Genomic DNA, 12,144 nt, shown 5'->3' with positions numbered 1-12,144 from the left:
TGGGTTAGATGGACCTTTGGGTCTGACCGTTCTTATGTTCTTACTTAAACTGAGAGCAGAGAATAAAAATTATTCCCTGAATTCTGTGTTGCAATTATAACCCTGTAATTTGGGTTTGGCAGTTGTTGATTGTAATGGAAAATCCAGCAATATATAATATATATAAAGAGATTTTTTTTTTAATCAGGAAGAGGTTGTCAGACTATGCCAGCTGTTTTGTGTTTCACTGTAATCCCAACCTTCATGCTCTTTTGCTATTCCTTTTTAATCCCTTGTTCTTCAGAAATACATCTCTTGAACTCTATATAACAATTTTGCTTCATTGTCCTTCCAGATATAGACCACTCATGAAATTTACATTGAATCAGAAACCTGCTGATCTATAACTTTCTCTTCATAACTTGTACTTGGTTCTGTGTGTGTATAAATGTAAGTGGTGTTTTTTTGTCTCTCTCTTAGATACAAAGGTGCAACTGATTCATATATTGAGAAAGTAATGATATCTTCAAATGCAGAGGATGCTTTTTTGATCAAAATGTTGTTGAGACAAACTAGACGTCCAGAAATTGGAGATAAATTTAGCAGTCGTCATGGACAAAAAGGTAAGTCTTTTTACTTCACAGGTGTGCAAAATCAACACCCTGGAACAAAACAATTATACTGACCTAGTCCTAGGTATAGACAGCACTGTCTCCCATCCACATAGCTACCACCTCTCATGAAGTGGACTAACTATGGGAGCAGATCTCCCACTGGTGTTGTAACGTCTTCACTGTAGCACTGCAACAGTTCATCAGCTGCAGCACTTTAAATGTAGACCTGCCCTTAGTCAAAAAAGTGTTTGCTTTTAGCCTTCTGAATGTTTCCTGTTCTCATTAAGTCAGTTGGCAAGGCCTGTTGTACAAGTGTTACTACTTAAAAAACATCACAGTCTGTTGAATTTGCCTAATGTAGTAACTGTGTGAGAGGAAATCAGGAAGGAGGGAAATGCAAGTAAACTTACCAATGTTATGAGGCTGAATAACGTTGGAGTCACTGTTGGTGACCAAGAAAAAGAGAGTGGGGAGAGTTCTCTTGTAAGGAAGTTTTGGATTTAGTCATGTTTAATACATTTGTCATGGGGCACAGGAAGTCTAAATTTCAGTTCTGAATGGACAAACAGGGTCAGAGATGGAGAGGTATGTCTGAGAATCATCAGCATGCAGGTAATTGATCCGATGAAGTCACCCTATGCCAGGATGTAGAAAGCAAAGTGGACCAAGAATGGTGTTCTGAGGTACACCAATAGAGACCAGAAAGGGGGAAGAGGAGTATCTCCAAAGGGCATACTAAGGACCTAATTCTGCACTGGACTGAGCACCTCTGGAGAGCATTTGGTATCCTTAAATCCTTTAAAAAATCATTATTGGTGAAGATAGTTAACACCTTCCAGGGAGCTGCCCACATGCAAGAGTGGATGTTAAAGGAGTCATCAGTGATAGGATTAGAACCAAGGGCTTGATCCTGTGGTATTGGAAGCAATGGCAAAAGTTCCCTGGATAGCACTGAATCAGTCCTCAAGAGAGTATATTTTCAGACAAGAGGAAATGATCAATTGTAAACTGCTTTTAAAAATTTTCAGCCTCTTTGACACTACAATGAGAGAATCTGTGCTTGGAATGATTTTTTGTATCAAAATATAATCTATTCTGCTGCAAATACAGAATTGTATTGATATTCAAATAGCCATGGGTATGACTGTAGTTAGAGTTGCACGTGCTACTTTATTGTGAGTGCTGTACTAGTCCTGACATACTGTAGCTTCATTTCATTTTTTTGTCTTATTTTGGCTTGAGAACATTCCTACTCAGTTTCATGCCGGAGGAGGGTGGGGAATGTTTGTCTTTTAAGTTTGAAGCAAATTTGCCAAACCAGTTCCTTCAAATTTTTAAAGATATTTGACTTTAAAACCACTGGTCACTTCTCATCCACACCCCCTTTCCCTTATGTAAATATAGCTGCTATCATTTCAAGAACAGCTGGCTAGCGCTAAGTCTATACATGAGTGAGGTGGTGATAGTAAACTTCTTTCCTCAGAGGAGCCAGGCTGTACATGGGCTTGGGGCCCCTTTTTGTACTCCTCACTCATGGTGGCAAAAACATGCACATTTCTACCTGTGGCCAAACAGAACACTATTCCCCACCCTACCAGACATGGGTCACAATCACCCACACACTTATAACCTCCAGGTTTGTCTACAGGAACTGTAGCCTGCCATATTGCATTGCCCAAGTCTTTTCACTCTCAGCACTAGATCCCTATTGAATATAGTCCAATACAAGCTCTCTCTTCCTATTCAAAGCCCTTTGTGGGATTAGACACAGCTATCTGGAGATCACCCCTTCCTCCTTACCTGTGACCTTCCTCTACAGAGGCGTTCGGTTGGAACCCTTACACTGAGACTTAATCATGTGAAATGGAGATTTCATAGAAGCTGGATGTGGGCTTTGGAACTTCCTCCCACAAGAGAGGAATGACCCTAGGCCTCACTGAGAGCAGGAATAAAGGCAGAACTCCAATCCTTTTGAGTTGTCTGTCCCCTCACAATATCTACACCATATCCTCCAGTACCTAACCACCCACTTGCACAGATGCACAATTAATCCATCTTTTTCTTTGACAACCTGGAAAGGAAGCAAGAGAATGATTTTAAAAGAGACTTAGCAGTAGGTGGGAAATTCTAAACTCTATGGTGAGGGGCTGGGTCATATCAGTACATAAATAAAGAAACCAATGCAAATTCTGTAAAGACGAACTTTCCTCTGCTTTAATCCTGGTTCTGTGATTTACCATTGAAATTGTTTATCCCTCATCAGTAAATTATTAGTGATAGAAATGTAGCCGTGTTAGTCTGGGGTAGTTGAAGCAAAATGCAGGACAATGTAGCACTTTAAAGACTAACAAGATGGTTTATTAGATGATGAGCTTTCGTGGGCCAGACCCACTTCCTCAGATCAAATAGTGGAAGAAAGTAGTCACAACCATATATACCAAAGGATACAATTAAAAAAATGAACAAATATGAAAAGGACAAATCACATTGCAGAACAGAAGGGGGATGCGGGGGGGTGGGAAGGGGGAGGAAGGAAGGTAAGTGTCTGTGAATTGCTGATATTAAAGGTAGGGAGAGTGGGATGTTTGTGAGTTAATGGTATTACAGGTGATAATTGGGGAAACTGTCTTGGTAATGGGTGAGAAAGTTCAAAGTCTTGTTAAGTCCTTGTTGGCAAGTGTCGAATTTTAACATAAATGACAGTTCAGAGGATTCCCTTTCAAGTGCAGATGTAAAAGGTCTTTGTAGCAGAATGCAGGTGGCTAAGTCATTTAGAGAGTGTCCTTTCTGGTTAAAGTGGCAAGAAACTGTTTTCTCTTTGTGATCTTGTCTGATATCTGTTTTGTGGGCATTAATCCTTTGGCGAAGTGTCTGAGATGTTTGTCCAATGTACATAGCAGACGGACACTTTCGGCACATGATAGCATAGATTATATTTCTGGATGCGCAGGAATATGTGTTCTTGATCTTATAACTCACTTGGTTAGGTCCCATTACCTATTATGCAAAATGGGAGATGTAACATGTCATTATAAAAGTTGTAAACCCCAGAATGTGTGTCTTCTATTTTTGTGCATGTATCATTCTTGTATATGAAGTTAGAAATATGGAATGTAACTGTTTTTAAATCTAAATGTGCAAATGAGGGACATTAGTGATACTTAGGAACTTAATGGCTTGGTGATGAAGTCAACTACCTGTGAATAGTTTTGTTTTTTTCTGTAAGCCCAAACTGTGGTTGGTCCTACAAAGACATGTGGCCAGGCCACTTGAGGCTGGAACCCATTTTGGGTCTGGTACTTTTCTACTCAAGGTGAGAAGAATTTGGACTGAACACAAAGAATTCCTGCCTTGGGTAAAAAGGGACATAAAAGGGGAAAACCAAACAATAGGGAGAGTGGCAAGATGGCAGGAGACTCCCGACTTGCCACTGAAGATGTCTGCTGGAAACATCTAAAATTGAAGAGGGGCAAGGATCGGGTCCAAGCTAGGAAGATGCTTGGCTTGTGAAAGAAATGATTAGAACTGTTCAGAGTAAGTATTTGCATGTACCAAGTTTCTTAGTGCATTAGCGTTAGGTGGCCTGTTTTGTTTAGTTTGACTTAGTAAATTACTTTGATCTGTCTGTTTCCACTTGCAATCACTTAAATGCTACTTTTCCAGCAGGACAAGTTGGGGAGGGGGACTTGGAGTGGGTCTGCATTGGGTAACAAACCCAACGGTACCCCGCAGTTTTCCCTCTGAGATTTTCCATCCGGGGCAGAGTGAGTTTTGTCTTGTGCACCCATATTGAGGTCATGTGCACTTATTCGGATGTGTGCCACGATGGCACCCACCCGTTACACACACAGATGTATGTGTTATGGAAGAAAGAATACTAAAACAAGGGGAAATTAACCAGATGCATGACTTTAAATGTTTATTTAATATGAAATCAAATAAAAAAAAATTAATACTTCAAAAATTTCAGTAGCCATTTTAAGCCTATAATTCATAATTTTAAGGGCCTAGCTACTAAAGAAACAGTACACCATCTAAAATGCAGGTAACATTGCTAAACTGTTTAACCAAATACAAGTAAAAATTAACAAATTAATTGCAGCAAACTATAAGAAGGCAAGAATAAAAGTGTTAAATTTAATAATAATGTCTTTCAGGTAATTGTGTGCTGCATAGCTGGTACAAAACTTGTGCATAAAATGCAAGAAATACAAGTAGTGAAAAGAAGTTAAAACAGTACACTTGACTGAACTACAGCAATTTTAAAAAATGTTAGGTCATTATGTTATTTAAACAGTTTTCTGTAGTGTTTACAATAACTAAACTGGGACAGCTGCAACTGTGGGTAATGCTTACCGGTTCTGATTAACAGTTAACCAGTGGGGACTGGAGCAGCTCCCTGCCTCCATGGCCAGAGGGCTCCTCCAGCCCCATGGGGGACCTGCTGTGGACAGGGGCTGCTCCAGTCGTCCAGAGCAGCCCCTGTCCATGGCAGGCCCGGGCACCCGACAGGCAGGGGTTGGAGCAGCCCCTGCCTGGGAGGTGGCGCTTTAGTCTAGCTTTAGCAGGCAGGGACCCTGTTCCTGTGGGGCTGGAGCTCCCTCCCCCCCTCCTCCCTGGCTCCCTTTAATCAGTTAACTGATTAAACATAATGTTTAATCGGTTAACCAATTAAACGGGATTTCACATCCCTAAGCAGTACACCGCAGTTTGATGATGCACACAGGGATGATCCTTGAATCCTCCTGAGAGATCTCAATAGAATTTTGGAGGTACTATCCAGCCCTCTCCCAAAAACTTCTGGAGATGGCAACGTTATCTCTTCCTCCAGGGTAGGACACTTTCCCTAGGAGTCGGCGATAACTTCGGCAGGCACGACTGCAGTGAATGGGCTAGTAGTGTATGATCCAGGGAGGCTTCGGAACACCAGCAGCAGCTGTGCTCTCTGTGCCTATGGAGTGAGGTGTCAACAAAAGTCACCACTGCCGGGAGAAAAACAATGCCAGCTTTCAGGGCCATTGCCCTATTGCTTCATGCAACTGAGCAATCCCGTCCTTGTTTCCCTCCTCCTAGCGGGCCGTATGGCAGGTGCTGTGAATGCCCCATGCATAAGTACTCTGAAGGGGTATCACTAGGCAAATCTTTCTTTTTAAACTTTCAGAGAGCAAGTGAATTCAGAATCTTAACTTCCATTTTCCATGGTAACGAGAAAGTAGATCCCTCAGAGTTACGAACCCCGCAGGAATGGAAGTTGTTCATAACTCTGAAATATTTGTAACTCTGACTAAAATGTAAAGTTTGTAACTGAACACTGACCTAGTACAGCTTGAAAACTTGACCCTGCAGAAGAAAAATGCTGCTTTTAACCATCTATAGTGAAACAAGCAGAGAAGGTTTCCTTACCTTGTGAATTTTTAATAAACTTTCTCCATGTTTTTTTTAGTAGTTCACATTTAACACAGTGCCATACTGTACTTGCTTTTTTGTCTCTGCTGATGCCTGATTTGTTTACTTCTGGTTTCAAATAATGTGTGTTGCTGACCAGTCAGTCTGTAACTCTGGTATTTTTAACTCTGAGGTTCTACTGGACTTAGTGATACCCTCTGTGTGTGTTGTGTATATCTGCAGCCTGTGCCACCTTGAGGGGCTCCCTCTCTGCACCCGTGGAATGCCTGTGTGCTGGCAGGCAAGATGACAGAGCCCTACTCCTACTGGCTGCTCCCTTGTGGTATGGCTAGCTCTCCTTTGTGGGCTTGTTGCCTCCAGTGGCCTCTCTCAGTATTGAGTCCCTCCAAACAGCCCCTCCCTTTGCATGTTATGGAAAACAGTCCCTTTCCTGGGGCTTCCAGTTGTCTGGCACAACCAAATCCTGACCTTGCTTTAATTTAGGAGAAGAGGAAGTGGTGTAATAAATTTGGTGGTCCTAGCTTGTACCATTTAGGAGGAGTTCTTGAACAAATGGACTTGCAGATAGATACACAGACACAAACCTGAAATAGATAGACACATAATATTGTTGATATTTGGTGTGATATATTCCCTAGTTAGTACAAAAATATGATCTGCACATTGTAGTAACTTCATTAGGTGTTCCCGGGCATCTTATGTAAAAGATTGGAAAACCATTTATGGTATAGCAATATCATAACACTTTGGCATGACTGATTAATGTACATCTTCTGAAATGAAACATTACTTGAATCTGATTTAAACTGAACTGATTTCACTGCTTCCAGAGATCAGAAATACCAGTTCTCTCTGCATCGGTAGAATACCTTTACCATTTCTACCTTTCCATGCTGCAGTCTCCAGAAACCCTATATTTTCTGATTTCAGGGAGAAGTTGCTTTGCGAGGAAGCTAAATGCTCCTTGCATTAGTTATACATTAGTTTATTGCATCTTTTTAAGGTTCTAAGTGCAGACCTCTTATTGGCTCTCATGCTATTAGTGTATCACATATGCCATTAGTGACTTTGCTCTCATTATTGAAAATCACTAGGGAATGCTCAGCGTACAGGAGTCTGTGTGTTCTCAAGTACTGTACTATGCAATTTTCTAAAGTGTTTAATACTTGTAATACATTTATCTTGCCTCTTTAAAATAATTAAAAACCCTTTGGAAACCTCATAGTAGTGGAGAAGCTGTCCTACGTTTTATAGGCAGCATCCAGAATTGATGATTGGTAGGTGTGGCATCACTCAAAATTGAAATCCGCGATGCACAAAATGTCTGCACTTCTTCAGGACCTTCTATCAAGGTCATTTAAATCCTATTGGAAGCTTTCAACACACGTTCAAATTGTTAGAAAAAAATTCCTGTTAGTCTTTATACATATTCAGATTTTCTACAGAATGTGCTCATATTATACATCTCCTAGATCTCTAATCAGTGTTTTGTCGTGGTGTAGTCTTTAATATAATTTTGACCTAATCAAGAGAACTGGTTGGTTACATGTAGTTACTGTTATTCACTGAACTTTACGTGATCTTGGAAGGGATGGGGGCTGAGCTGGAAGGGGTGGGGATGGGGCAGCCAGCCCTCAGCGCAACCAGACCACAGCACGTCCTCCCCAACTCTCAGTGCTGCCCTAAATGTGTGGCACTCCAGTAGTGATTTAAAGGGCCTGAGGCTCTAGTCATTGCCAGAGTAGTGGTGATGGCTCAGAGGCCCATGCCCTTTTGTATTGCCAGGTACCGGGGCAGCGGCCATCTTTGCCCTCTCCCCATCCTCGTCAGTGAATCTGTACCTGTAAGAAAATCTAGTAAATCTTTACAGTAATGGTTTTAGATAAGAGAACTCTAATTAGGGTTAGATTATAACAATTAACTGCAGTTCTCTCTGCTTCCTTTTTGAGTATACCCAGTTACCTACTTCACAAATAAATGTACCCTCAACTTGCTACAAGACAACTGGCAGACTTTGCCAATATCCTCCAAAAAAGCATTTTATCTTCCAATTCACGTGCAGCAAGTGAATTAACTTTGTTTTGTTTTTCATTAACAATTTTTCTTGTTCAAATGAGGCAGACAGTGTTTAAATCTCTGCGTTGTCTGAAACGTAGGTGAACATAAGTCAAGGCAACTCATGCGTAATGCTGGTTTTTAAAGATCTAAATAAGAAGAATGAGATCAGGAGAGCCACATTTTCATGTGACCTCACTTATTTTCCAAAGTCTTTTGGAAAGAGAGCCATAGTTTAAATGGAAGAAAATAAAAGCTTAGGAAAAATTGGAGTAAAGTCTCTCAAATCATCTTCTGAAAGATATGCTCTGCAAGAACAGCCTTCTGTTAAGCTAGCCTGTCTGTGTTTCTCTCATAATTTAGGTTTATGCTGCCAGCTATTGCCCTGCTGCCCTCTTTGTGTCCTTCTCCCACACTCATTTCAGTGCCCACTTGGCTTGGGACAACACAAACTGCTGAGTCTGCCATGGCCTGTCCTTCAAGTCCTTCCTTTAAGCATGCTTCTTCCAAACTGCCTGTAAATCCAAGCCCTCTCTTGAAGACATGTCAAGAAAATTAAAAGCAAAGAGGAAAGAGAAATGGGAACAAAATGGGAAACTAATGTAGCTTTCTAAAGCTCATCGGTCAATCACTAGCTGTATCCCACTTTCATCTGTATCTTGCAATGAGTTCTGTAGGACAGTGACCTTGTCTTGCTTGTCTACCGAGTACTTGGCACACTTCTCGTGCTAGTAAATAAATACCTAATGGTCAGAGAGAGTTTACTGTCCAATTCATAGGAGACTTTTGGTTCAACTGAATGATGATTTTTTTTTTGTATTTCTAAGAAGGGAAAATACCTTGCTCTTTTTATTGTAACCTCTTAAAGCAAAATCATCTCTAGATGCAAAGAAGGCTGAGAGTACTCAGCTAAACAAGCTTCAACTGAGTTCCACACACAACTAAATTATTATATTTCCAGATTTCCCCTTGCTTCTCTACAAGTCACAGTGAAGAAAAAAGTTCGACTCCTTTGATGTGAAAAAGCAATATATCACTTCTCTGAAAGAACATTTCTCAGTCTCTCATGTGAAAAAAGGATTAACACCTCCAACAAAGGTCCTGTAGATCACAGAACTAAGCAGCAATACTGAACAGTATTCCTGAGGAGTGGAAAAACTGTATTTAAGCAAGAGATTGTTTGAACTGGCAAACAGAAGCTTTTTAATAGCTGAAGATCTAAGATACAGGATTAAACCTTTCTGAAGTATCTACACTTAAAATACTCTAAAGACAAGGAAGCAAGTTTAAATTCATGAAAGGCCATCTTTGTTTTCCTAAATGAACAATGTTCTTTAGTGTCAAAATAAATATATTCACTGCATTGTCAACTGCATAAACTTTATTGAAACACCACATATTGGTTGATATAGTCTTGTTTAGGGTTTACTTTTTTCAATAATGACTTGATTAGAGAAGCTGCCATGGACACTGTCCATATATACGCTGATAATTATGAAAATGTTTTGACATGGACATAGTACAGATAGATGCTGCTTATCTGTTCTGTTAAAGAATACTTGTTCTGTATGTATGAGGGGCATGCGAAGTGAAATATAATAGCTTTAAGTGACAAATTATAGCATTTTCTCCATATGTAACTCTTAATTTGATACTTCCTTGTTTCGTAACATTAGGCATTGTATCTAGTGAAACATTTCTTTTGGTCTGATATATATTTAAATAATTATATTGGTGTTAAGCAGATTTATATTTTAAAAACAGACTTGATATCTACAGAAGTTTAATAGATGGCAACTCCAGAGATTTGAGATGGATATCACTTGCTTGGGATTAAGAATGAGAAGATTTTTTTTGCCATATTTTTATATGCATTTTATTATATCTGTATATAGTGTAAGATAATGAAATCCATAGAACTTCCATTAGCACTTCTGATTGTTTAACCAAACCTCTGCTTTACTTGCTGTCTTAAGAACTAAATTAGAGCATTTTTTATCTCAAATAGCTAACAGGTAACCTTCTGACCTTTTCAGTAAATCCCCAACTGAACCTTTGAAATTAGGCTAGTTTTGTGTTTTATGGCACAAAATAAAAATCTCTTATTCCGTTATAGTGTATCCTGAACACACATTTTATTAAGCTCTTGACTCATTCAGCCATGTGTATTTTGTAAAGTTCCTATGGTTATTGTTTTACAATAGCTGCTTCCAGAAGCATTGTAAGGGTTTCAATTAATCAGCTCTTTGTGTGCTTCAGACTATGCAAATTTATCGCATCAAGCCATTCAGCAGCTCATGGGAAAGCCGTGTACAAACTGTATTGTCTTCTAGCGCCGCCTCTCATTTAGAGTGATGTTTTTAATAAGCGAGCTAATCAAGTTTACTTATGCATTATTTATCTGTTAATTTTAATTCTGTTCTTCTTTCTGTCCTATGTCAAATGGGATGTAGCAAGTGATATGATAGATCTGTAAATGATTCAGCTGTTGAATGAAGCTAATATGATTTAGCACTGTTTCTTTCTCTGGAGTTGTGTATGTAGTTTTGCAATAAACATGATGGATAATTAGAGAAATTTGAAGCAAACTTACCTGGTACCATATATTGATTTACAGACTTGACTATAAATATGTTCTCCCCAAAATACTTTAACTATAAAACAGCAATTATATTTGAAAAATAGCCTTCTTATTGGAAAGTTAGCTTATTCCTTTAATTGCAATATGTATTCTGTCATTGGACACATATTGTACAGTACTACAAATCCAGTGTGCACCTTTTAAGGGATTGAAATTATTTTTGAGCCATGAAATAGTAAAGGAACTCAACAAGTTCATTCAATAGTGGGCTTCTTTTCACCTCTTCAGCAGAAATTTTTACTAATGTTGCTGCCTCTTCTTTTCACTCTCCAGTGTACCTCTTGTTGACAGTAATTAGGCATTTACATACTGGGTTGTTCTTTCATTTTCAGAATTTTTGAATTTGTGACTTACTTATGGGAAGTATCCAAATGGTGGCTTGTGAATGAGATTTACCCCAGCTACTGGATATTCTTGATTGTTAAGCAGTGTGTTTTGACTGTTAAGCGGTGTGTTGTAAAGTGATGAATTCACACCTGCTAGCAAGCAAGAACAGCAGCATATAATGGATACAAGCTCTAGAGTTTTGAGTGTCTGCAGGTGGAAAAGGAAAATCTCTCAAGAACAAAAGTGAAGAGACCCTGATCCTAAAAAGTGGTCCATGTGGTCTGGACTAATTGGGTTTTGCCCACGAAAGCTCATGATAGTATATATAACTTGTTAATTTCTAAGGTGCTACAGGGCTACTCCTTGTTTCTTTAAAGTTACAGACTAACACAGTTACCCCTCTGAGAATGGAATTCCATACAGATTGACTTTTATGTCTACATGGATCACCTTGCAGGATGGAACCAATATGTAGTCATGAAATTGTCACCTATCTGAATGCAATACAGCACCAGTTGAAGAACACAGTTCCTAGTTATCTACTGTTTGAAAGAAAAGTTGCCTGAAAAGTTTTTATTTATTTGGCTGCTGTTTTGCAAAGCCCTGGAGTACTCATTTAATTGGATTTTTTACAATGCGGTATATTCATTTTGTAAAATCTACTTCGAAATATTTGGAATAAGACAGTTTCAGTAATATCTTTTCTTAAAAAATCATTTTTCTAGAATGGTAACTAATTTAATTATATTTGTGTCATCTCAACAATAAACTCCTTAAAAAAAATCTTTTTAAATTCTAGGATAAACTTTTGTAAATTGAGAGAAAAAGCAGAGACCTGGAAATCATCTGGCAATCTGCCTGCTTAAAAATATGAGCCTAACCTAAGCCCACATGTTTTTAAAGAATTGTTTTTACTCTATCTAGAAGAACATTTGCAGAATTATCTCTTGTGCTCTTTATAGATGGTCGGCTCTGTTCCCACTATGAGAACTGAAAAATGTGTCAATCAGGGCAGAATAGGGCCTGCAATAGAATGTCATTTTTACGTAGATCAGTCTCAGACTTCATCTCTCATAAGAGATGGGGCACTTAAAAGGGCTGGGGGTGACATTACATGAGACT

General features: G+C 39.1%; 1 protein-coding gene across 1 annotated transcript in view; it reads left to right on the top strand.

Annotated features, from left to right (window-relative positions):
* The window catches only part of POLR3B (RNA polymerase III subunit B), a 121,445-nt gene that overhangs the window by 93,183 nt on the left and 16,118 nt on the right, over positions 1-12,144 (top strand). The window contains exon 23 of the mRNA XM_075938432.2: positions 460-602. Coding sequence (XP_075794547.1) covers positions 460-602 — 143 coding nt within the window. The remainder of the gene's footprint in view (positions 1-459; positions 603-12,144) is intronic.

Source organism: Pelodiscus sinensis, chromosome 1 (genome assembly GCF_052426305.1).
Source record: "Pelodiscus sinensis isolate ZL-2025 chromosome 1, ASM5242630v1, whole genome shotgun sequence".
NCBI lineage: Eukaryota > Metazoa > Chordata > Testudines > Trionychidae > Pelodiscus > Pelodiscus sinensis.
Note: the sequence above shows the minus strand (reverse complement) of the source record. Positions and strands in the feature narration are given on the sequence as shown.